Below are 26639 nucleotides of genomic sequence, written 5' to 3' on the forward strand. Positions count from 1 at the left end.
CCGCAAAAACCGGACTTCAAATTTCATTTGAAAAGACGCAGTTTATGGAAGGAACTAAATCAAGATTCGACAATCAACCATTAATCACCAATTGTGGAATAATTTCCCAAGTAGACAAATTCAAGTATCTAGGTGAAATTATTCAGCCAGCAGGGTTAAATCAGGAAGCTAACAAAGAAAGAACTGCTAAACTGCAAAGGGCTTACAAAATCACATGGAACAGATACAACAAAAGATGTATATCAAAAAATGCAAAATTACGACACTACAATACAGTCATCAAACCAGAGGCACTTTATGCATCTGAAACACTGATCATTGGCGGCAGGTCACAAATGAAAAGCATTGAGAAACAAGAGAGGAAAATTCTCAGAAAAATCCTAGGACCAAAGTTCGAAAATGGAATTTGGATGAAAAAGAAACCACACGAAATTTTTCAATTCACAGAAAAAATCACAGATACCATCAGAAAGAGACGACTAAAATTCTACGGACACCTACACAGAATGGATAACAACAGGCTGACAAAGAAAATTCTAAATCTAGCTCTAACCCTGAAAATCCGCAACAATTGGTTAGCAGAAATACATGAAGATCTACAAGAAATGGGTATCGAGGACGAAACCATTCAAGATAGAATGAAATTTAGAAGCTTAGTAAACAAACATAAATTTGCAGAGAAACCAACAAGAAAAAATACAGGCTGGACAGAAACACGCAGAAAGGAACACAGTGAAAAAATGAAGAGATATTGGGAAGAAAAGAAGAAGAAACATTGTGCAAAATAAGTTCAAACGCGCTCCACAGCTGGGCACAACGAATCAAAAAAAAAAATAATAATAATAATAATAATAATAATATTATTATTATCTGTGTACCATGTGACCTTGCCGCGGTGGGGAGGCTTGCGTGTCCCAATGATGCAGACAGCCGAGCCGCAGGTGCAACCAGATCGGATGGGTATCTGTTGAGAGACCAGACTAACGAATGGTTCATCGAAAGGGGGGTAGCAGACTTTCGGTAGTTGCAAGGGCGGCAGTCTAGATGACTGACTGATACGGCCTTGTAATAATACTCAACATGGCTTAGCTGTGTTGATACTGCTGCACGGCTGAAAGAAACGGGAAACTACAGCCGTAACTACCTCCCAAGGACATGCAGCTCTCTCTGTGTGAATGATGTACTGATGATGGCTTCCTCCCGGGTAAAATATTCCGGAGGTAAACTAGTCCCCCATTCGGATCTCCGGGTGGGGACTACTCGAGAGGGGGCGATCATCAGGAAGATGGATACTGACATCCTGCGAGTCGGAGTGTGGAATGTTAGAAGTTTGCATTGTTGTGGTCGGTTAGAGAATCTGAAAAGGGAGACGGATAGGCTAAAGTTAGATGTAGTTGGTATAAGTGAAGTACGTTGGCAGAAAGAACAAGATTTTTTGTCAGGCGACTACCGAATTATCAACACAAAATCAAACAGGCGAAATGCAGGAGTTGGTTTAATAATGAATAAGAAAATAGGGCAACGGGTAAGCTACTACGACCAGCATAGTGAAAGAATTATTGTCGTCAAGATAGACACTAACCAATGCCCACCACAATAGTGCAGGTCTATATGCCTACTAGTTCAGCGGATGATGAAGAAATCGAAAGAATATATGAGGAGATAGAAGATTTAATACAATATGTAAAAGGTGATGAGAATCTAATTGCGATGGGAAACTGGAATGCAGTGGTAGGCCAAGGAAGAGAAGGTAGTTACAGTAGGAGAATTTGGATTGGGACAAAAGAACGAAAGAGGAAGTTGGCTGGTTGAATTCTGCACTGATCATAATTTAATCCTTGCCAATACTTGGTTCAAACACCACAAACAACGGCTGTATACGTGGACGAGACCTGGAGACACTGGAAGGTATCAAATAGACTTCATTATGATTAGGCAGAGATTCAGAAACCAGGTGTTGGATTGCAAAGCTTTCCCAGGAGCAGACGTGGACTCTGAGCACAACTTGCTGGTCATGAAATGCCATCTGAAGTTGAAGAAATTGAAGAAAGGAAAGAATGCAAAAAGATGGGATCTAGACAAGTTGAATGAAAAGAGTGTGAGGGATTGTTTCAAGGAACATGTTACAAAAGGACTAAATGAAAAGGCTGAAGGAAACACTATCGAGGAAGAGTGGAGAGTCATGAAAAATGAAGTCAGTAGGGCTGCTGAAGAAATGTTAGGAAGGAAGAAAACATCAACTAAGAATCAGTGGATAACTCAGGAGATACTAGACCTGATTGATGATCGACGAAAATACAAGAATGCTAGAAATGAAGAGGGCAGAAAAGAATACAGGCGATTAAAGAATCAAGTGGATAGAAAGTGCAAGGTAGCTAAGGAAGAATGGCTGAAGGAGAAGTGCAAGGATGTCGAAGGCTGTATGGTCCTAGGAAAGGTAGATGTTGCATACAGGAAAATCAAGGAAACCTTTGGAGAAAGGAAATCTAGGTGTATGAATATTAAGAGCTCAGATGGAAAGCCACTTCTAGGGAAAGAAGACAAAGCAGAAAGATGGCAGGAACATATCCAACAGTTGTATCAAGGTAAAGATGTAGATAATTTGGTTCTGGAACATGAAGAGGCTGCTGATGCTGATGAAATGGGAGACCCAATTTTGAGATCAGAGTTTGACAGAGCTGTGAGTGACCTAAATAGGAACAAGGCACCTGGAATTGATGACATTCCCTCTGAATTACTACTGCCTTAGGAGAAACCAGCATGGCAAGGTTATTTCATTTAGTGTGCAAGATGTATGAGACAGGAGAAGTCCCATCTGATTTTCGGCAGAATGTTGTTATACCTATTCCCAAGAAAGCCGGTGCTGACAGGTGTGAAAATTACCGCACCATTAGTTTAGTATCTCATGCCTGCAAAATTTTAACATGTATTATTTATAGAAGAATGGAAAAACAAGTTGAAGCTGAGTTGGGAGAAGAGCAATTTGGCTTCAGAAGAAATGTAGGAACACGTGAAGCAATCCTGACTTCACGTCTGATCTTAGAGGATCGAATCAAGAAGGACAAGCCCACATACATGGCATTCATAGATCTAGAAAAGGCATTCGATAATGTTGATTGGACCAGGCTATTTATGATTCTGAAGATGATAGGGATCAGATACCGAGAACGAAGAATTATCTACAACCTGTATAAAAATCAGTCTGCAGTGATAAGAATCGAGGGCTTTGAAAAAGAAGCAGCAATCCAGAAAGGAGTGAGGCAAGGCTGCAGTTTGTCTCCTCTCCTTTTCAATGTTGACATAGAACAAGCAGTAAAGGAAATCAAAGAGAAATTTGGAAAAGGAATCACAGTCCAAGGAGAGGAAATCAAAACCTTGAGATTTGCCGATGATATTGTTATTTTATCTGAGACTGCAGAAAATCTCGAGAAGTTGCTGAATGGTATGGATGAAGTCTTGCGTAAGGAGTCAAGATGAAAATAGATAAGTCCAAAACAAAAGTAATGGAGTGCAGTCGAACGAAGGCAGGTGATGTAGGAAATATTAGATTGGGAAATGAAGTCTTAAAGGAAGTAGATGAATATTGTTACTTGGGTAGTAAAATAACTAACGATGGCAGAAGTAAGGAGGACATAAAATGCAGACTAGCACAAGCCAGGAAGAGCTTTCTTAAGAAAAGAAATTTGCTCACTTCAAACATTGATATCGGAATTAGAAAGATGTTTTTGAAGACTTTCATGTGGAGCGTGGCATTGTATGGAAGTGAATCATGGACGATAACTAGCTCAGAAAGAAAGAGAATTGAAGCTTTTGAAATGTGGTGTTACAGAAGAATGCTGAAGGTGAGATGGATAGATCGAATCACAAATGAAGAGATACTGAACTGAATTGGTGAGAGGAGATCGATTTGGCTAAATTTAACTAAAAGAAGAGATAGAATGATACGACACATCTTAAGACACCCAGGACTTGTTCAGTTTGTTTTTTAAGGAAGTGTAGGTGGTAAGAACGGTAGGGGTAGACCAAGGTATGAATATGACAAGCAGATTAGAGCAGATGTAGGATGCAATAGTTACGTAGAAATGAAAAGGTTAACACGGGATAGGGTGGCATGGAAGGCTGCATCAAACCAGCCTATGGACTGATGACTCAAACAACAACAACACCGGTAATAATAATAATAATAATAATAATAATAATAATAATAATAATCCCGTGTGGCGATTTACCGGTTACCTCCATCGGGCGCGTCCCATTGGAATTGGGGAAGCTCGCTGGCTCTGCCGCCAGCAGAGTCAGAGGGTAGTAGGGAAATAAAATACCACCGTGAAAAAAAAACTGGTCCCTTGCCAGGGTTACGGCGAAGACTGGTAAATGACCAGAAGCCAGAAAACATCTTGAGGCAACCTCTAGGGCTAACAACCCTAGTTGTAAAAGGATGGGTACCTGTCCAAAGCAAAGTCAAGTCAAAAAGCATGATGGCACAACATTTCAAGAAACATACCCCAGGGGGTAAATCTTTGGATAAATCCCTCGTCGTGAACACCACGGCGCACGAGTCTCGTTCGGATTCTGGGGGAGACTCAACATCATGCAAGAGACGAGTCGGAGCGTCTCGGTGTACCCCGAAGAGTCAAAAACTCAGGCCAAAATCTAAAACCTTTCTACCAACTTTCAACATAAATTCACTTACACAAACTGGCAAGCTGAAAACCCTCATCAAAGCTATTCACGAAAATCAGATATCCATAATGGCCCTACAGGAAACAAGGTACCCAGATGAAGAGATTTTTGAATCCGAAGGCTACCGATTTTTCAAGAGCAAAGCGCAAAGAGGAATCCTCAATGGAGCTGTGATGCTTGGAACCGCGTTTGCTGTTAGAACCAAGATCCTTAAATCGGTTGCAAATTTCGAACCTGTGAATGACAGATTGTCTATACTCACAATTAAATGCGCGAACAAAACCTATGCCCTAGTTAACGCACATGCTCCTACAAACGATAAGAACAAGTCTGATCCAGACGAAGTTGATAATTTCTGGGACCTACTGGATGAAAAATTCAACAAAATCCCCAAACACCATGTCAAGCTTCTTTTGGGTGACTTCAATGCCCAACTAGGTCGTGAACAGAAGTACAAGAAAGTTATAGGAAATTACCCTGCTCACAAAAGAACCAATCCCAACGGCAAAAGACTGGTGTCCATGACCTGCAGGTCATGTCGACCCACTTTCGCCATCTACCCAGAAAGCAAATGACTTGGCGTTCTCCCGTCCAAGCTCTCGGAGAGTTCCAAATTGATCATGTTGCAATCTCCAGGAGAAACAGCCCTGAGATTATGAATGTCAAGGTAAAGAAAGGCATCAATGTGGCCTCAGATCATTATATGTCTCTTATCAAATTCAAACCAATTCCCGCAAACACGAGGAAGACAACCAAACAGATCACACGCTTCGACAATGATAAACTTCGCAAAAGGTCGAGGAGTTCCAGGAGAAGGCTAGACCAAATGACTGTGACTTTAACAACGCCAAGAGTCTCCTTGTTGAGGCCGCCAAAGACGTTGCAGAAATCAAGAGAAGCAAAACGCATGCCTGGTGGAATGGTACCTGCGAATCAGTCCTCCAAGAAAACTACCATCTCTATGCTTTGAGCGAAAGGACGGTACACTGGCGACGTCAAATGAAGAAAATTGCAGCATTCTGGCAGATTACTTCAAGAATTTACTTAATTGCTCTAAACCGCAAAGCGCCATTGAGACCAAGGAACCCTTACTCAGGTACCCAGATTCCAGACCACTCGACAGAGATGAAATCAAGCGCCACATTGCCCGTCTCAAAAATAACAAAGCGCCGGGGGAAGACTCAGTAGTAGCAGAACTATGGAAATATGCCCCAGAGGAATCACTTGATATCTTGCAAAAGCAAATAGAAGAAATTTGGAACAAGGAGACCCTACCCGAAGATTGGAAAATAGCTTTGATCCATCCATTACACAAAAAAGGCAGCATGAAGAACATCAACAACTACAGAGGAATATCTTTGCTACCCGTGACTTACAAAATTCTATCACTTGCCATCCTGGAGCGTTTGGAAGCACAAGTCGAACATCAAATAGGTGAATACCAAGGAGGGTTCAGAAAAGGTCGCTCAACAGCTGAACAGATCCAAAATCTCAAAACGATCATCAGATATTGTACACTAAGGTCCAAGCAGTATGTGTCTGTCTTTGTGGACTTTAAGAAAGCGTACGACTCCATTGACCGGGAAGTCCTGCTAAACATCTTAAATGAATTTGGAGTTGATTTGAAACTGTTGGCATTAATTAGAGCCACCCTGACCGATACAAAATCCAAGGTGAAGTTCCACGGATGTCTCTCGCATTCCTTTGACATCAAAACAGGAGTCCGACAAGGTGATGGGCTATCCCCGATACTCTTCAACTGTGTTCTTGAAAAGATCATCAGAACCTGGCGGGTGAGATTACAGGAAACCAACTACAGTCCATTGAGAATAGGAACCAAATCCAAGGGGATCGCAACAGACTGCTTAGCATTTGCCGATGATATTGCCGTTCTCTCAAACGACATAGAAACCGCTAGAGTTCAAGTTGAAATTTTAAAGGAAATTGCCGAACAAACTGGTTTGCAGATATCGTTTGAGAAAACAGAAGTAATGACTAACATCAAAGAGGCTCTACCAAAACTCCATACAAAATACGGGGACATCACCCGAGTAGACAAATTCAAATACCTGGGTGAGATCATCATGAAAAATGGACTGGACAAAGAAGCACTTCAGGAGCGAGTACACAAACTGGAAATAGCCTACCAAACATCCCGCACAATCTACAACAAAAAATGCCTTTCCCAAAACACCAAGATACGTCACTATGAAACAGTTCTGAAGCCAATAGTTCTATATGCAGCCGAAACCCTGTCTCTAAATGCCAACAAAGGACTCCTTGAAGAACTGGAGAAAAGAGAACGCAAAATTGTGAGAGGAATCTTGGGATCAAAGTACAGAAATGGAATCCATCAAAAGAGATCCAACAAGGAAGTCTACAGCAAAATAGAGAAAATTATCGACACAATCAGAAAAAGACGGGCACGATTTTACGGTCATCTGAAAAGAATGGACGGAAGAAAGTTAACTAAAGAAATCTTTCACTTTTTTGATTCAAACCCCAAAACCACTATTCCCTGGTTTAGAAATACTAAAGAAGACCTGCAAATTCTCCATATCTCAGCTGAAGACGCCCTTAACAGAGATCTCTTCCGCAAGAAAATATTGACGAACGGGCTAAACCGAGACGAGCAACCGAAGAGAAGACACGGTGCCCCTTGGACAGAGGAGCGTCTTAACGTGGTCCTTCATGGCCCCAGCGAATTATATATATAATAATAATTATAATAATATTCTGAAATGGTCCAGGGCTATCCATAATGGCTCATCCAAGGGAAAAGAAGCATCATGATTGTCAAATTTGACCACTGTAAAGCATAGATTGCACTGATGTCAGTCTTATAATTGATACGAGAGAAATTATGGAAATAATATCTTTTTTACAGGAGGAATGAAAACATCTGTGATTGTTCCACCTCTAACCATATTTTTTCTGAAAAGTAATACTAATGGTCCAGGGTAGACGAATGCTGAAAAATTATTTCATATACACACATAAACAAAGTATTTCATATACACACATAAACAAAGTATAACGTACTGGTACAGTACATAGGAAGAAGGAAGATTTATACCAAAATTCAACACAACTTATTGGAGAACACCTAAAGAATAATTTGTTCCCTCGCTGACCTAATTATCAGGCCGTGGTTAACATAATATGGCAATGAATCTTCAAACTTACTCTTGAAATCATTAAAATCAGTAATTTTGACATAGCAACCTCCGCACAGAACAATATCCATATTTAACAACAGCTTGTTGATTACGATAGCAACAAAGAATTTATTTATGACCATAGCAACTAACCAGGAATAAATTAAACAGCACGACTAAAGTTGGTACTAGGAACTAAGTTAAGTTGGTACCAGGAACTAATTACATCACATCAGTTGGTAACAGTTGCCAAGAACCTACTTATGTCCCCAGTGACAAATTAACATTAAACAGTGGTTCCTATACTAGTGAGAGTTATGACTTAAAAAAATCCTCCATTAATAAAATGAATGTAAAATGAGGACTTCATCCAAAAAAAAAAACTAATTACACACCAGTCACTGAACACAAATCATTTCAAAATACTGCAATCAAACATTTTAATACTGATGTAACTATTCTCTTCAAAAAATATCTTTCAAAATTTTGTACATTAAACAAAATCTTGCAACAATGCCATTTTTAGGTTAGTCTCCCAGGCTTCTAGCATAAATCTTCTTACATCCAGGTAGCTCTGTACTTCAAAAGGTGGAATAGCGAACACAGTTGTGCAGATGAGCCTGGAACTGCATCCAGTTACTTGTACTACGTTCCCTCTTTCCTTCTTTCCTATACAGGCTACTTTGATTAATTCCAGTTTTCTTGCAACCATTATAGTTTGAAAGGCCTAGGGAGACTTTCCTTTACAAGCCCTTCATAACCATTCCTTTTTGTTTGTTTACATTATCTTTCATTAAGTTCCCCTGTGCATTGGGGTGGTAGAATAACACCCACGGTAGCCCCTGTCTGTCGTAAGAGGTGACTAAAAAGGGCCCCAAGGGCTCTGAACTTGGGAGCGTGGATTGGCGAATATGGGACCCTTAGCAGAGTCCTGGCACTGTTTCACTTACTTGTGCCAGGCTCCTCACTCTCATCATTTCCCCCTGTGGGTAGGGGCGGTAGAATAACACCCACGATATCCCCTGCCTGTCGTAAGAGGAAACTAGAAGGGGCCCCAGGGGCTCTCAACTTTTGAGCGTGGGTTGGCAACCATGGGGCTCTCAGCTGAGTCCTGGCATTGTGTCCAATAACTTGTGCCAGGCTCCTCACTTTCACCTATCCTGTCCGACCTCCCTTGGTCAACTCTTGTTCATTTCTGACCCTGACCCCTTCGTGGCCCTTGTCTTTCTTTGGCTGATACCTTCATTGTTTGAAGTGCCGGATCCTTTCCATTTTTTCTCTCTGATTAGTGTTAATAGAGGATGGTTGCTTAGTTGTACTTCCTCCTAAAACAATAATTACCACTACCATCACCTCACTTTCATTTATCCTATCCGACCTCCCTTGGTCAAATATAGTTCTTTTCCAACCCCGACGGTATTAGGTATCAAGGCCTAGGGAGTTTTTCATTTTCACGCCCTTCATGGTCCTCGTCTTTCTTCATTTCTCGAAGTGTCGGATACCTTCCATTTCTTCCCCTCTCATTCGTGTTGTACTGAAGATGGTTGCCTAGTTATATTTCCTCTTAAAACAATAATCACCAATACCACCACCACAACTCTCTGGAATAACATTTCCTGAACCCAAACTGACAGACCAGTTCATAATTTCACTATTGTGTCTAATACAATTGGAAAGAATGCTTCCCCAGAGCTTATATGCAACATGTCCAGCTGATTGGTCTGTAATTATCCACTTTCGTTTGTACACTGGGACTATTATAGCAACTTTCCATTCATTTGGTTCAGCTCCTCCATGCAAATAGTAATCAAAGAAGTTTTTGAGATATGGTACTATATCCTAACCTGTTTCCTTCAGTAGATTCCCAAAAAATCTCTCAATTCTTTAAGCTTTCAACTTGTGTGTCTTTTTGTGAATGTCTATTATCATAAGTGAAATTTAGTACTTCGCTAGTATCAGTCACCACCTATCCAACCTCCCTTGGTCAACTCTTGTTCTTTTCCAACGGTATTAGGTATTGAGGCCTAGGGAGTCTTTCATTTTCATGCCCTTTGTGGCCCTCGTCTTTCTGGCCAGTATCTTCATTTTTCAAAGTGTCGGTTCCCTTCCAGTTTTCTTTCTCTCTGATTAGTGTTATACAGAGGATGGTTGCCCAGTTGTACTTCCTCTTAAATCAATAATCACCACCACCACCACCACCACCACCACCACCACCACCATCAGTCACCACCTTTACCTGGATATTATCCTTATAGCTGACTATCTTAACATACTGCTGACTAAATACTTCTGCCTTCTGTAAATCCTCACATATGCACTTCCCTTGGTCATTTGTGATCCTGGAATGTTCTCCCTGGAAGCTGCTTATGTCTTAACCTTTTAAGCGGTAATGATGGAATACATCGTCACAGCCGCATGGCTTCCTAAGTGGCCATGACGGAATATTCCGTCATCACATTGTAAATGTCTTTCGGCAATGGATATGACTACTCATTCTGTCGTAGGATATGGGATCGCTTTCCTTTGTGCATGTATGTTAGTTTCGAGCTTTGCCTATAGCATCACTCAAAACCACGTGACCGGGCGAAATGCTTTCGTTCCGCGCCCAGATGGCAATCAGCCAGTACCGGCTGCCAGGCTGCTGAGAGTGGTAGATAGTGCATTATGACAGGTGCAAATGGAGCTTGGAAACATCTGCGAAAAGAACTGTTTGATTTATTACAGTGTGGCAATTTGGAGATAGATGTGTCATCTGATAATGAGACTAATGTTGAAATGCCAGGAGATAGCGAGTGCAATGGTGAAAGAGACTCAAGTGAACATGACGGTAGCACTAGCAGTGATATTCAGCTCTGTGTATGGACAAAGGTAGGATCCAAACGGCCGAGATTTACATTTACGGCGCAACCCGGACTAAATGTACAAATTGAAGATGTAAATAATCCGCTAGAATATTTTCAATTGTTTATCACTCCTCAATTAGCGGAACTAATAAGTACGGAAACCAACCAGTACGCTCAACAGTTTTTAGAAAGCACACCGACCTTGAAACTATCTTCGAGAGGGAATCCTTGGACTGACACAAATAAAGGTGAAATTATGACTTTACTTGCATTCTTTCTCTTGCAAGGCATTCATCAGTTACCTGACAACAAGAGCTATTGTTATTATATTTATTATTATTATAATAACAAGAGCTATTTTTCTCACAGACAGATATTAAAGACCGCAATATTTTTAGAGCTTTTCTCTGAAAAAAGATTTTATCTCCTTCTCAAATTCTTACACTTTGTCGATAATGAAGCATACGATGAAGCCACACGTGGTCCGAAGAAACTCTACAAACAGAAATCTATCCTGGACCACTCGAATAGCAGACGAATTGTGTACACACCTGAAAGCGATGTGTCTGTAAATGAGGGAAGGGACGTTTCTTGTGGAAAATGTTCATACCGTCAAAGCGCTCAAGATTCGGTATCAAACCCTTTGAACTGTGTGAAGCTAAGTCTGGTTACGTGTGGAATTTCTTGAGTATATAGGAAAAGACAACCAGTTTTTGATGACTTTCTGAAAAATGAACCATATGGATCAAAAGATGTTTCCTGCTGCTTTCCTCACTGAGACAGATTCTCTTTCCTAGCCCTTGGCACTGTAATCATTTTAATAGCTGCCAATTGTGTTTGCCATCATATTATCCAGCTGACATTTTCACTAAACTCAATTTACTAGCAAGTACTTTTAATCTCTCCTTACTTTCACAACCATTACTGACTATTTCTAACCTGCACCTCCTTCTTAATCTCTTCATTTCTCTATTGTAATATAGCAGGTCTTTACCATTCCTTACCACCTTTTAAGTATAAACCTGTTTTCATACTCCTCACCAATTGTTTTAAACCCAACCCATAGGCTGTTTACATCTTGATTTACCATTTTTACCATTTTCCACTAAATATAATTATTATTTTTTTGAACTCCGTCATTGCTCTCTAATCAACCATATGTAATCAACCTGCAGGAATTCTCTTAATAAAATGTCCATATAAGAAAAGTAAACAAGAAAAATTTTACACAATATTACAGAAGACCACAAGATATATAGCAAGAATACCTGATAATTTAACTATGAGGAAGAAGCTATATTTATTCATTATAAAAAATTAGCATCTTCTCACCTGATTGTCTGGATTGTCGACTATGATGAAGACCATGAATATATGAGCCTCTCTAGCTTGTCTAATGGCCAGCTTCACTTTGTTTGGACTTTCACTGAACACACCTCGTCCATCAGACACGATTACTAGAAGCTGAGCCAAGTCACTGGAATGCGATGCTCTGGACTTGCTCATTTGGAACATTGTAGTAACAAATTCCACCAGTTGAGCCACACGAGTTCCATTCTGAGAGAATGAGATCTGTTGTAGAAGTCTAAAGGAAAGGAATAAAGAAAATGTTTAACAATAATCAAACAATGTAATACTATTCAATAAATATAAATTTACAGAATCAGTTCATTTTGGTATTTTCAGTTATTATGTTATATGATGTAGAATGAAAACAGATGTTTAGTACAGATCTGTGATTGAATGATGGACCCCCTCCAGTCCAAGTAACGTTTTGGCTACAATGATCCCATGGTAAGTCATCTGTTCCTGTAATGCCTAAGGTATTTACAGTATCTATATATATAAAATAAGAGTTTTGCCTGTACATTGCTCAGAATTGGAAAAGAATGGTATTTCTGTATCGGTCATGCCCCCAGTACCAAGGAAATGCATTTTTTTACTTTTCCGTAATTTCTGTCTGTCTGTCTGTCTGTCTGTCTGTCTGTCTGTCTGTCTGTCTGTCTGTCTGTCTGTCTGTCTGTCTGTCTGTCTGTCTGTCTGTCTGTCTGTCTGTATGTACACGCATCACGAGAAAATGGCTGAAGAGAATTTAATGAAAATCGGTATGTAAAGTCGGGTGATGAACCACTACAATCTAGGCTATAAATTATTCTATTCACGCTGTGTGAAATCGTAGTTTAGGGGAAGGCCTGAAATGTAATTCTCAAATTATTTATGTTATTAGTGGTCATATCGATAAATACTACATAACTAACATAACATTAGTTATGTCGTAAGTTAGTAGTAGTTATGTAAAAAATTAAATTTCCGATCACTTATGTCTTATACATTGTTATCGTACCACATATAATCACAGAGTTATTCATGAATTTGGATTTTTGTTACTAAGTCCATATCAGCGCCGAGTCACGAGAAAATGGGTAAACAGAATTTAGTGAAAATAGGTATGTAAAATCTGAAAATAAGGAACTACAGACTACGATATAAATCATTTTGTAAGACGCCCTAATATCACAGAGTTGAAAGAAAATTAATGTGAAGGCCTGCAATATAGGAAGCTCATAAACGTTATCAACAATAACATTACAATGACCATTGTTTGTTGTGATGTGCTTTTTGTCTTCTGATTCCACTCATCCCCGATAGATAGGATTACTGCAGCATACCGAGGTTTTTTAAATTTGCTTTACGTCGCACCGACACAGGTAGGTCTTATGGCGACAATGGGATAGGAAAGGAATAGGAGTATGAAGGAAGCGGCCTAGTCTTTAATTAAGGTACAGTCTGGTGTGAATGGTGTGAAAATGGGAAACCATGGAATACCATCTTCAGGGATGCCGGCAGTGGGGTTCGAATCCACTATCTCCTGGATGCAAGCTCACAGGTGCGCGCCTCTAACCACACGGCCAACTCGCCTGGTCGTAATGAGTGTAACAGCCTGCCTGTATGTTGACGGGAAGTAGCTGGGAAGTTAGATAACTTTCTTCTTTAGCATGCCATTCCTCTGGTTCATACATTTTCTGATACTACCGGTACGTAACACACTGGTTCATCATAGCATTCGAGCTATTCAATCTCTACTCTGAGGCACTGATTTTAATGAGTAGTGTGAATATTTAACGGAATAATGAAAGAGGAGTGTTCACGGCAGTCTGCGACTTGGTTATTCCAGCTCTGGAACTTTGGACTGTTAGATCGGCACTGTAGTACTGTTCGTTGAAAGTGACAAAGTGTGCGGTTTTTCATTTGATCGAGTATTTTATATGATAACATTGCTTTCAATCGCTACATCCCTACTGACGTTTTTGTAATGACCTATGTTGAATTCAGTTAGGAAAACCACCAAATCAGTCTTTCTGAGAATCCTGTAGCGAACCACGGGTACATCAGCTAGTTTACTATAAAGTTGATGCTATAGTCAACTCATTCATTGAGTTCAGATAATGAGATGTTTACAGGAAGCTAACGTACTAGTACTCTATTTATTTAGGATACAGATGTTTCATATCACAAGCAAACATATTATTTACAGTCAAATACAAGGAGTATCAAAATTTAAAGCTCCAACTTCCAGGGATGATAGAAGAGACTTTTTGTAACAATGGGTCTGAAACGAATTACTGACTGACAAAATCAGAAACTGTACTGTATTATTACTCTCTTTCATCAAAACCATGTCACCTGTTGTGGGCCAATTCAATGAATATTTAATTTTGTAAATCCCTCTGCGGATCAAGGGGCTGCCTGACCGAGGCGGTAAAGGCATGCTCGGTTCGCCTGGAAGAACATGTTAAGTTAATAAATTTCATTATTCGTCTGTATTGAACCAAGATTACAATTTATTAAAATTTGTATCCACCTTATTCAATGCATTAAAATGTTATTAAGATGAAATTACAACATATATTTTATCAGAGCTAGTTTCAACGCCTTTTATTGCGTCATCATCAGCTGATATACATTTTAGAAAATATTGGCAAACACATAAGTTTATCTATGTCACATAAAACAAATTTTAAAAAACATATTGATGATCTAAAAACCGTGTTAAAATTATATTGTTTCAAAGTCCATATTATCTGAGACTTGTGAGTATTAAACTTTAAGTTGCTGAGGTCCGATGTACGTTGGTTTGCTTCCTCATAAATTAACGTGGGTTTAACAAGAACAACCACTGAAAACACAATCTTCTTAAAGAAACATTAGCTCAGTTCAACACTTCCTTAACCGTGATGTAGAACCGTATTAAAATAATTCAATAAAATCTTCAAGCCGTTATAATGTAGCAATCGTAGCGCTAAGCTACTCGGTGCTTCGCAAGGACAACGATCTTTTGAGGTCTGCATTGAACTGGGAATGAGATAATTGTTAACATCTTTAAGCACCAACTGCTCGTTTCCACCTCACTACGATTGCTACATTATAACGGCTTGAAGATTTTATTGAATTATTTTAATACGGTTCTACATCACGGTTAAGGAAGTGTTGAACTGAGCTAATGTTTCTTTAAGAAGATTGTGTTTTCAGTGGTTGTTCTTGTTAAACCCACGTTAATTTATGAGGAAGCAAACCAACTTACATCGGACCTCATCAACTTAAAGTTTAATACTCGCAAGTCTCAGATAATATGGACTTTGAAACAATATAATTTTAACACGGTTTTTAGATCATCAATATGTTTTTTTAAAATTTTGTTTTATGTGACGTAGATAAACTTATGTGTTTGCCAATATTTCCTAAAATGTATATCAGCTGATGATGACGCAATAAAAGGCGTTGAAACTAGTTCTGATAAAATATATGTTGTAATTTCATCTAAACAACATTTTAATGTATTGAATAAGGAAGAACATGGGTTCAAATCCCCATCAGGAAGTCGTAAAATTAAAGAAGCAAGATTTCCACTTCCGGAGGTGCATATGGCCCTGAGGTTCACACAGCCTACACCAAAAATGAGTACCAGGTTAATTCCTGGGGGCAAAGGCGGCCGGGCGTAGAGCTAACCACTCTACACGATCACGTGCTGAGGTGAACAATGGTGGAAGCCTTTACCTTCCACTCCTCCAAGGGCCTTCATGGCCTGTACGGAGGTGACTTTGCTTTGCTCTGTGGATCATTGGTAGAGTGTTGGCCTCTGAATCCCTAAATAGTGGGTTCAAACCCGAGGTAGTTGGTATTTTTGAAGAACAACGAAAAGCCCATTCAACACACCATATCGTATGCTGTCAGCATGTATAAGATCTCTGGAGACACATTTGATGTTTACCTGATGAAATTCATTAAAAACTCAGCCATAGATACCCACGAGAGATTTGGTTTACTCTCCTATCTAATAGGCCTAGAGTAAATTGGAATGTCAAAATTGATGAACAGACTGCCAGATGGCGTCACACTAAAATGTCTGCTTATGGTAGTAGAGACCATATGATTATTATTTTATCTTCTCAATTAAATAATTTGGCCAATTATAGACTACTTGGTACCTTAGACTATGGTACAGACTTTCTTTTTTCCCCAAACATTGGCTGATCGCCTGCCTCTGTTCCTCCGGTAACACTCTCTGAGGTTGATGTCCAATCTGCAAAAGTGAAAAATTCGTAGAAGTGATCTGTCACTCGAAGTCCACCCTGTTAGTTATAATGCCATCTGTGATATTCAGTCTTTGTAGATTGCATTGTATCTCTTCCAGAGTGGACGAAAAGTCATTATACCAATTTTCAAGAAAGGAGAAAGTAGCAATGTGAACATTACAGAGGAGTGACACTGATACCTCATACAACTAAGATCCTTGAAAGAATCTTGGACAGACGAATAAGAGACAGAGTAGAGGGAAAATTGGCAGAACACCAGTATGGATTCAGAAGAGGCAGGTCCACATCTGACCCAATATTTACATTGCGTCAAATGATGGAAAGGTATTGGGAATATGGAAAGGACATGGTAGTAACGTTTCTAGATATTGAAAAGGCATAGCACAGTGTCCCAAGGAATTTGGTATGGAAAACATTGACAGAGGCACAGATTGGGAATGAAACAATGCAGATGGTAATAGCACTGTATCAAAATTGTGAAAGCTGTGTTAGAACCAAAGTGGGTCAAAATGAATGGTTCAGAGTTGAGACACGCTTAAGACAGGGAAGTGTATTGTCTCCCTTACTCTTCATTATCATCATGGATACAATTCTACATAATATCAAGGACAAGATTATGGGCGAGCAAGTAAAGTCTATGCTCTTTGCTGATGACATTGTAGTTTCAGGGGATAATGAAGAGGAAGTACAGACACAAGGTGATTTATGGAATGAGGAGATAAGAAATGTTGGAATGGAGATTAGTACTGCCAAAAGTAACACTTTGATCATGACAAGAGGTAACAGAAAATCCAGGGGAGTGATAACAATAGGAAATGAACCTCTTGAAGTAGTGAAAAATGTTAAATGTTTGGGCAGCTTGATATCACAAGATGGAAATTTGGATGGAAAAATTGATTTAAGAATACATCAGTCTGCAAGTTTCTACCAGTGTGTGAGACATTGTATGGAACAAAGATGTACCAATAAACTGCAAGAAGGTTTTATACTCGTCCTATTATAAACCTATACTGACCTATGCTTCAGCAGCCTGGACGTTAACTAAGCGAAACCAAAGTAAGATACAAGTAGCTGAAATTAGATTCTTGAGGAGCATACAGGGAAAGACAAGACGAGATAGAATACGAAATGAGGAAATAAGGAGAAGCGTGGGAGTGTGTAAACTTCAAGATGAGATTGATATAGCAAAGCTAAAATGGCTTGGATACATAATGAGAATGCCAGGAGAGAGAATACAAAAAAGAACATTCATGGATACAGAGACTGGAAAGAGGTGTAGGGGACGTCCTAGAATGAGATGGAGGAGCTCTGTTGTGGACTGTATTGCAAGTAGAGGAGTCGATAGCAATGACGTACTAGAAGAGGAATGGCGGAAAGATCCAGTAAGGTTTTGGTACAATACCCTACCCAGAGAGAATCTGGAAAAGGGAATGGATGATGAAGAAGAACATCGTATCTCTTCCAGACAACTGGTGGCGAGTTTCAATTTCGAGATATAATCAAATCTCTTCTTAATTAGCCTGTCATCGTTCATTCTGTGAAGGTGACCATAACATTGTAGTCTTCATCTTTTAATTCTATATAAGCCTCTCTATATTGTAGAAGAGGTCTTTTTTTTTTCCTCCAAAATGTTCCTTTCTTTCTTTTACAGTTCCTTTTGTTCAACACTAAATATTCTGCTCCATGAGTTTATAAGCCATGTCCATCATCTTCAATCTCTATTTGCAGGTTGTGTTATCAAGCCCATTTGACTGCATCCATTCTCCCAGATATTTAAATTTATCAACTCTTTCTGTCTATGTTATTTTGGTAGGTACTTTTCTTCACTGTGTCTATCTTCAATACCCCCTGTGGATGGAGGCACCCATGGTATGACCTGCTTGTCGTAAGAGGCAAATGAAAGGGACCCCAGGGGCTCTTAACTTGGGAGCGTGGGCTTGTGACAGGCTCCTCATTTCTAGCCTATCTGTCCGGCTCCAAGGCTAAATGGTTAGCGTGCTGGCCTTTGGTCACAGGGGTCCCGTGTTCAATTCCCGGCAGGGTCAGGAATTTTAACCATCATTGGTTCATTTCGCTGGCACGGGGGCTGGACGTATCTGTTGTCTTCATCATCATTTCACACTCATGAAGACGCGCAGGTCATCTACAGGAGTCAAATCATAAGACCTGCACCTGGTGAGCCGAACATGTCCTCGGACACTCCTGGCACTAAAAGCCATAAGCCATTTCATTCTAGCCTATCTGACCTCCCTTGGTAACTCTTGTTCTTTCCCAACCCCAACACTATAAGGTTGCAAGGTCTAAGGAGTCTTTCATTTTCAAGCCTTTCGTGACCCTTGCCTTTCTTTGGCCAATATCTTCATTTTTTCTTTTCGATTAGTGTTATATAGAGGACAAATATTTCAGGTTCCCTATGGAAATCAACATCTATATCATCTGATGGCCAGGCAGGCATCTGTTTTTGGTAATGAGACAGAGTCTCTCATGGTGCATTGGCGCTGCCGGTGGCTCCGAGTGGCCTCAATGGTATGCACTAGCCATGCGTCTTGGTGGGTGTGCTATTTGCCAACTGATGAGCCCAACTTAGCACACTGGGGCGAAACGCTGATAACCAGGAATGAGTTAGCTGGAAAATTTTAATGTCCAATAATGGACCATTTATATTGGTAATATAAATTTACTCATTTGGGACAAATATTTCAGGTTCCCTATGGGAGTCAACATCTATATCATCAACACACCACTTAGTCGAGCAGCTCGTCTCCTTCCTCTCAAGTCTACCCAGCCCGAACTTTGCAACATTTTTGTAATACTAATCTTTTATCGGAAATCGCCCAGAACAAATCAAGCTGCTTTTCTTCGGATTTTTGCAGTTCTTGAATCAAGTAATCCTGGTGAGGGTCCCATACACTGGAACCATACTCTAGTTGGGGTCTTACCAGAGACTTATATGCCCTCTCCTTTACATCCTTACTACAACCCCTAAATACCCTCATAACCATGTGCAGACATCTGTACCCTTTATTTACAACCATATTTATGTGATTACCCCAACGAATATCTTTCCTTATATTAAGACCTAGGTACTTACAATGATCCCCAAAGGGAACTTTCACCCCATCAACGCAGTAATTAAAACTGAGAGGACTTTTCCTATTTGTGAAACTCACAACCTGACTTTTAACCCTGTTTATCATCATACCATTGCCTACTGTCCATCTCCCAACATTATCGAAGTCATTTTGCAGTTGCTCACAATCTTATAACTTATTTATTACTCTGTACAGAATAACATCATCTGCAAAAAGCCTTATCTCTGATTTCACTTCTTGGAAGATCTTGTGTTGTTTGGATCTTAAATCTCATATAACATACAGAAGATGGGTTGATCGGCTTATATATATTTTATGGCTGCCTATGACACTGTAAATCACAGTTGAAAAAGGTGTACAAATTCACAAAGGACCACCAACTGAATTTGCTGACTTTTCTGTGTAATAGGTTCGTTGTCAGTCTGAATAGGAAAAGGAGTAGACGGAGGAAACAGAGGAATGGGTTATCTACGGGAAGTTTTCTTGCACCAGCTCTTAGCAACATCTACACTGAAGACCAGTCACAGCCAAAACATAACCGGCAGATCATCTATGCTGATGACACTGCAGTAGCCATTTAGGATTCAAGTTTTCTGGAAGTCGAGGAGAAACTAAGGCAAGCTCTGCTTGACCACTCCCTCTACTATGATGCTAACCATCTCAGGTCAAATAGAACTAAAACGTAGGGCAGTGCCTTCCACTAAAAAGACAAGTAAGCAAAAAAGAGAACTAGAAGTCATGTGGTGAGGTATCATCTCCAATACAGCAAAACACCTAAATATTTGGATATCATGCTGTACTGTACTTTGACATTTAAACAACACTGTGCCAATAAAAGGGAATAAGTAGCAAGTAACAGTTCGAAACATCATCAGGAAACTGAAAAATAGGAAGTGAGGTGCCAACCCCAGATGTTAAATACCTCAGCCCTTGCATCGTGTGTGTCTGCTGCAGAGTATGCAGCACCAGTATGCAGTGACACTGATGTTGCAATGAATGAAACCAAGAGAATTGTCCCTGGATGCCTGATACAACTCCTGTTTAGATACTATATCCACTGATCAGAACAGGCAGATGTTTCTGACGATTTGGAGAGAAGGAAGCAGCAAATGGATCTCTACCATCTACTTTAAGGACACCAACACACATATCAGCGACTCGGCTCGAGCTTTGGAGGTAACGAGAGAAAGGAGCTGCATCACCATGTGGAGGAATGAATCAGGCCACCAGAACAGCCAGATCAAAGAAGAGATTGGTCCCGGAATTGATCAACCCTACACAACCAAACGAGACAGGGTGTGTCACAATGTTAGACCAACATGCACAGCTACGGCCTTCTATAAGCTGATGCGGGCATTTTGTGCAAGTGTGGTACTGTGCAAGATCTAGAACATTTTGATGACCTGCCCACAGCTAGAACATCCCCTACCGTTCGAAATATTGTGCAAGCCAATGCTGCAGCCATATCTGCTACTACATTTTGGAGAACTGATGTTTGATCGGGCGTGGATATATATAGTGCATACAACCTCAAAGTCATAATTGCCCTTAAAAGAAATCATCATCACCACCACCACCACCTCTCAACTTCCTTCAGTGGTTGGGGCAGTAGAATACATCAATAGCATCCCCTGCCTAATGCAAGAGGTGACTAAAAGAGAAACCAGGGGTTCTCAGCTTCGGAGCATGGCATGGCGACCACAGTTCTCCTAGCTAAGTCTGGCACTGCTTCCACTTCCTGTGCCAGGTTCCTTACTTTTATCTTTCCTACCTGACCTCCCTTGGTCAACTCTTGCTCTTCTTATGACCCTGACAGTGTTAGGCTTGCGAGGCCTACAGTGTTTTGCATTTCCATGCTCTTCTTCATCCTTTAATTTGTTTTGCCAATACAGGCATTCTTTGAAGTGTCAAATCTCTTCCATTACTGATTACTCTTAAAAGAGCCCAGTTGTTCCTCCTCTTACAACAATAATCATCCCCCTGTGGGTGGAGGCAGTAGAACACAATGACAGTATACCCTTCCTGCGGAGAGAGATAACTAAAAGGACAATCAGGGCCCTCAACTTAGGAGTGTGGGTTGGCGACCATAGTTCTCATAGCTGAGTCTGGCATTGCCGTCTCCTTGCTTCGATCTTCCCTATATGACTTCTCTTTGTCAGTTCTAGTTTTTTTCAAACCCTGACAGTATTAGGTTTGCAACGCCAAGGGAGTCTTTTATTCCCCGCCCTTTCATAGCATTTCCCTTTCTTTTGTCAGTACTTCCACTTTTCAAATAGATGTCCAGTTGTTCTACTTCCTCTTAAAACAATAACCACCACCATTGACAGTTATAACTACACAGCTCTATCTGATCTGATCTGATCTAGAACTCTCCGATTTAGAGGTAAGAGGGGATGATTACTTCATTCCTCTTACAGCAATAATCACTGTCATTTGGGCTGATAACCTAGATGTTTCACCTCCTTAAACTAAAAGCATTATTGTTTATATGTATATATTTTTTGCTATTTGCTTTACGTCACACCAACACAGATAGGTCTTATGGTGACGATGGTATAGGAAAGGCCTAGGAATTGGAAGCAAACAACCGTGGCCTTAGTTAAGGTACAGCCCCAGCATTTTCCTGGTGTGAAAATGGGAAACCACGGCAAACCATCTTCAAGGCTGCCAACAGTGGGGTTCGAACCCCACTATCTCCCGGATGCAAGCTCACAGCTGCGCACCTCTAACCGCGTGGCCAACTTGCCCGGTATTATTATTATTATTATTATTATTATTATTATTATTATTATTATTATTGGATAATTATCTAACTGCATTCTCCCGTACACAATAATCACCACACCAGAGCACAACATTCAATTCAAAACTATAAAAGCAATAAAAGTCACACCTTTATTTCAGTTCAAGTAGACTGTACTTTACAATTATGAGAGCTGCAGTATAAGAGTATAGAGAAGTATATAAGGTAGTATTACAGTATGCACAAAACCAACAATTATATTTGGAAATAATTTGTATTTCAATGACTGCATAAACATCTAGGTCAACTTTGCAACCATTGTAGAGGAGGATGACCTTACCTTGCACCACTCTGCTCAGTAAATGGATCTCCCAGCTGATGAAGAACCTTTACCATTTCACCAAAACTAACAACACTAAGTTCTCCAGATTCCAGAAGAGTGAGGGCCCGGCTCACCAAGGCCAGAGATTCAAATGCAAGCTGAGAAAATAGAACAATCAAGGTTATTAGTAAAATATTCAACACGATTATGTTTGATTTTCAAGAAAATGAATACAAAGAAATAATAAACATACAATTGCAAAGATTCTCAACCCATCCCCCAACACGGTATGTGAAGACAGCAATTCTTCCTTACTCCAATAATTGAAGTTTGCCCTTTTCTCTCTTTCCAACTCTGCTCTCTTTAGTCACAGACACCTGTGCTTACCCTTTGTTTTAATTTGCCTTCCTAGAGACCTGTATTCAGTGCTGTAGGTCCAAAATTGTCACAGAGTATACTCTACGACAGGTCCCAACAAATCTAAGATGCAAGACCACCCTGGCATTTAAAATTAGTGGGTTACAGCTAGTTGCAACAAACTTCCCTCAATTTGGCATAAATCAGACACATAGAAGACATTTTATGATGACAACAAAGAAATCCTATTCTAATGCACTAGTTTGAAAATCTTTATTTGCTTACACAGTAGTTTTCTACTGGACCTACTTCCAGCTATTTACACTCACCAGCAAAAAAAGCAAAACACTACACGTTTAAGACAAAATTTAATATTAGTCCACTTGAAACACGGCAAAAATCAAATATTATTCCATTACAACAATATGGCAATGTATCATAAGTTAATTAGCCCATTTGAGAAGTTTCAGCACAATAAATGGTAAAGATTAATGATCGTGACAATCACAACAGTCCACCAATACAAATTGGGAAATGTCAAAACCTGGAGCTCTGCACAGCTTCATATGCAGTCCATTTATCCACGTTTTCAAACCATATCCATTGCCTCAGTAACGAGTATTAACACCTCTAGCCGCAGTTACAGCTGTGATTCGATCAGGCATGCTCAGGATGCAATCTGAAATATTCTCTTGTGGTATAAGCTCCCATTCTGCCTGGAACGCAGCCCGAAGTTGAGCCAGTGTGTCAGGGGAAAGACTCCTGATGCTGCTTGATGATGCTTGTTGTTTTAAGGTGTCTAACATTTAGGTCATCGGCCCCTGATGGTACGAAATGAGACTAAATCAAAATCAAAAATCCTCCACTGACCAGAATTCAAAGCATGAGGACGAAAAATGAACGGATGGATATGGAGACGACCTGCAATGCCTCAGTCTCAGAAACTGACAGAAAACAATAGTAATACTGACCAAGGGACTACTTCTATAGCTCAATACTGAATCGATGATGCTTGCAAGCTAAAGGGGTCCAAAATATAGGTCATCAGCCTCTCATAATGGTACTTATGGCTTGGAAAGTAGAACCATGGTATTTGACATGGTCCGGTACTAATCAAAAGTACCGTAGACTCATGGTATTCCACACATTATAGTACTACTCACAGGTAATGAAATTCGCACATGTAATACAGACCTATTGTGTTTCACACATAGTGGCGCCATTTACAGGCAACGTAAACCTATGGTTTTCATCACATAAGTGTACTAACCACAGGAACTCGTACTATCCCGTGGTGTTCCTTATACAGTGGGTACTAATCATAGGCAAGTCAGAACCTTGGTGTCACTCATATAGTGCTGCTAATCACTGGTACCGTAAAAGCCTGATCGCACGGTGCTCTTGATTGCTACTAATCAAAAACCTATTTGGTACCTAACATAGTGGTACTAAGATAGGAAACTTAAAAGGGTCCACCTTTTCAATACAAATAAATGTTATAAGTTTATTTACAACAGATATTTATACTTGGAACTAGTTTTGACGCTGTTTGGCGTCATCTTCAGCCAAAATGTGGGAAATAGGCATAGGCGTAAGCATGTAGACATTTACATTATACAAGATGTTAAATCAGTGTGATTAAATGAGAGACATGAAATAGTGAATTACATTGTCAGTTTACAAAATGGTCATGAAGGATGAGTCAAACTAGCGTTGAAACTAGTTCCAAGTGTAAATATATGTTGTAAATAAACTTATAACATTTATTTGTATTGAAAAGGTGGACCCTTTTAAGTTTCCTATCTTATGTTCTCAGTTCAATACGGACAAAAAATGAAATTCTTAGATTTAAATAGTGGTACTACGCGCAAGTAATAGCGACCCATGGTGTTCCCCGCGTGGTGGTACTAATCACAAGTAGTTTCATGGTTCTAATCCAGTCATCCCTTGGTCGCCCCTTTTAGTTGCCTTTTACGACAGGCAGGGGACACCGTGGGTGTATTCTTTGTCTGCTTCCCCCACCCACAGGGGGTTGTGTGTTTGGTCTGCGAGAGGTATTTTATTTCCCTCAAATCCGTCAGCAAGCCAGTTAGGACCCCCCTATCCGCCACCTGGGACACGCCACATGGGAGCATCAACTCTCCCCCTGCTACGCCAGCGTAGTAGGTTCGTGGGGAAAGACTCCTAGCACATCTCCAAAGCATATTCCAGACATGCTCTATTGGGTTCAGGTCGGGACTACGAGCAGGCCACACCATGTGCTCAATTCCAACTTCATCCAGCTACTCACACACACAAACAGCAATGCGTGGGCAAACACTGTCATGCATCAGGATAAAGTTTTCACCGATGATAGGTGAAAAAGGCATCATGTGATCCACTTAAATCTCCTCCACATATCGGTGGGCTGACAGACTTCCATTCTCAACAAACACAAGCTCTGTGCACGCAACAGTGGTAATCCCAGCCCAGACAATCACAGAGCTTCCAGTGAACGGTATCCTTGCAGGGAAAGTACAGGATGAATAACGTTCCCCAGACTTTCTCCATACTCTCTCCCTTCCATCCGGTGCCCTCAAACAGAACCTGGATTCATCTGTGAACAGTATTGAGCTCTATTGCTCCACAGTCCAGTTTCGATGAGTGTTGGCGAATTGCAACCGAGAGACGCGGTGCTTGCATGTAAGTAGAGGTCCTGTGGCAGGCTTGTTGGACTTTAAATCAGCTTCGTATGGCTCCTTCTTACTGTCCTTTCACTGATTTTAGTGCCATATACTTGCCGCAAACGATTTCTGGCCTCCACAGCTATTGTGTGTCGATCACGAAGAACTTGCATTAATAGAAAGCGATCATCGTGCTCAGTAGTGCTTCTCCTATGACCAGAACTGGGCCTCTTTGTGTAGACATTGTCCTCTCTGTACCTTTAAACAGTTCTGTACACGTTAGAACAAGACATGCCTATAACGTCTGTTACATAGCGTATACTGCGCCCATCCCCCACTAATGCTACAGCCCTTGCTGTGTTTTCAGGTGAAAGAGTAATTATGACCTGACTTAGAAGCAAGACAAACTGTTGTAGACAAGCCATAATGGCCACAAAAATAAGTGGCATGAGAATTCACAGCAATAAACCTTAAGGCAGCTGTTTGTGGTTATTCTTGTCCAAATGCAGGAAACAGCAATATTGGTGTTGTGATTGTCATGATCAGTAATGTTGATCAATTATTGCGCTGAAACTTCTCAAATGGGCTAATTAGCTTACGATACATTGCCATGTCATAGCACTTAATTTGTACAACATTTCAAATGAACTAACATTAAATTTTGTCTGAAATACTTTTTGTCTTTTTTTTCTTTGCCGGCGAGTGTATTATACGAAGGTTGGAACTTAAACAGCGGTAACTATTTACAACAGATACAACCTTTACTGTCCTTCAATGTAGTCACCAGCATTGTGTATAACCCATTGCCAGCGATGTGGAAATCGTAGTATACCTTTAGCATAGCCTGTTCTGTTGATAATGCGAATGGAGCGGTCTACTACCTGTCGAATCTCTGCAACAGTTCAGAGGCAAATGCCACGAAGTGGTTCCTTCATCTTCGGAATCAAATCGAAGTCACAAGGACTTAAGTCCGGGGAGTATGGTGGATTGGTACAGTACTTCCCAGTCCCATCGACCGAACAAATCAGCCACAGCTTGTGCTGTATGCGCCTGAGCATTGTCGTGCAAAATGATGGGTGTCTTCTGCAGAAAGTATTGCTGCTTCTTTCTCAAAGCTAGTTGCAGGTGGTGCTCCAAAAACAAACAGTAATACTGTGTATTGACAGTCTGCCGTGGAGGAATGT

At 40.3% G+C, this 26639-nt stretch overlaps 1 protein-coding gene across 1 annotated transcript in view; it reads right to left on the bottom strand.

The window, feature by feature from the left end:
- LOC136866542 (midasin) overlaps window positions 1-26639 on the bottom strand; it is a 191148-nt gene that overhangs the window by 6210 nt on the left and 158299 nt on the right. The window contains exons 33-34 of the mRNA XM_068226582.1: window positions 22454-22593; window positions 12017-12269 (exon numbers count right to left, since the gene is read on the bottom strand). Coding sequence (XP_068082683.1) covers window positions 12017-12269; window positions 22454-22593 — 393 coding nt within the window. The remainder of the gene's footprint in view (window positions 1-12016; window positions 12270-22453; window positions 22594-26639) is intronic.

Source organism: Anabrus simplex, chromosome 1 (assembly GCF_040414725.1).
Source record: "Anabrus simplex isolate iqAnaSimp1 chromosome 1, ASM4041472v1, whole genome shotgun sequence".
NCBI classification, from domain to species: Eukaryota; Metazoa; Arthropoda; class Insecta; order Orthoptera; family Tettigoniidae; genus Anabrus; species Anabrus simplex.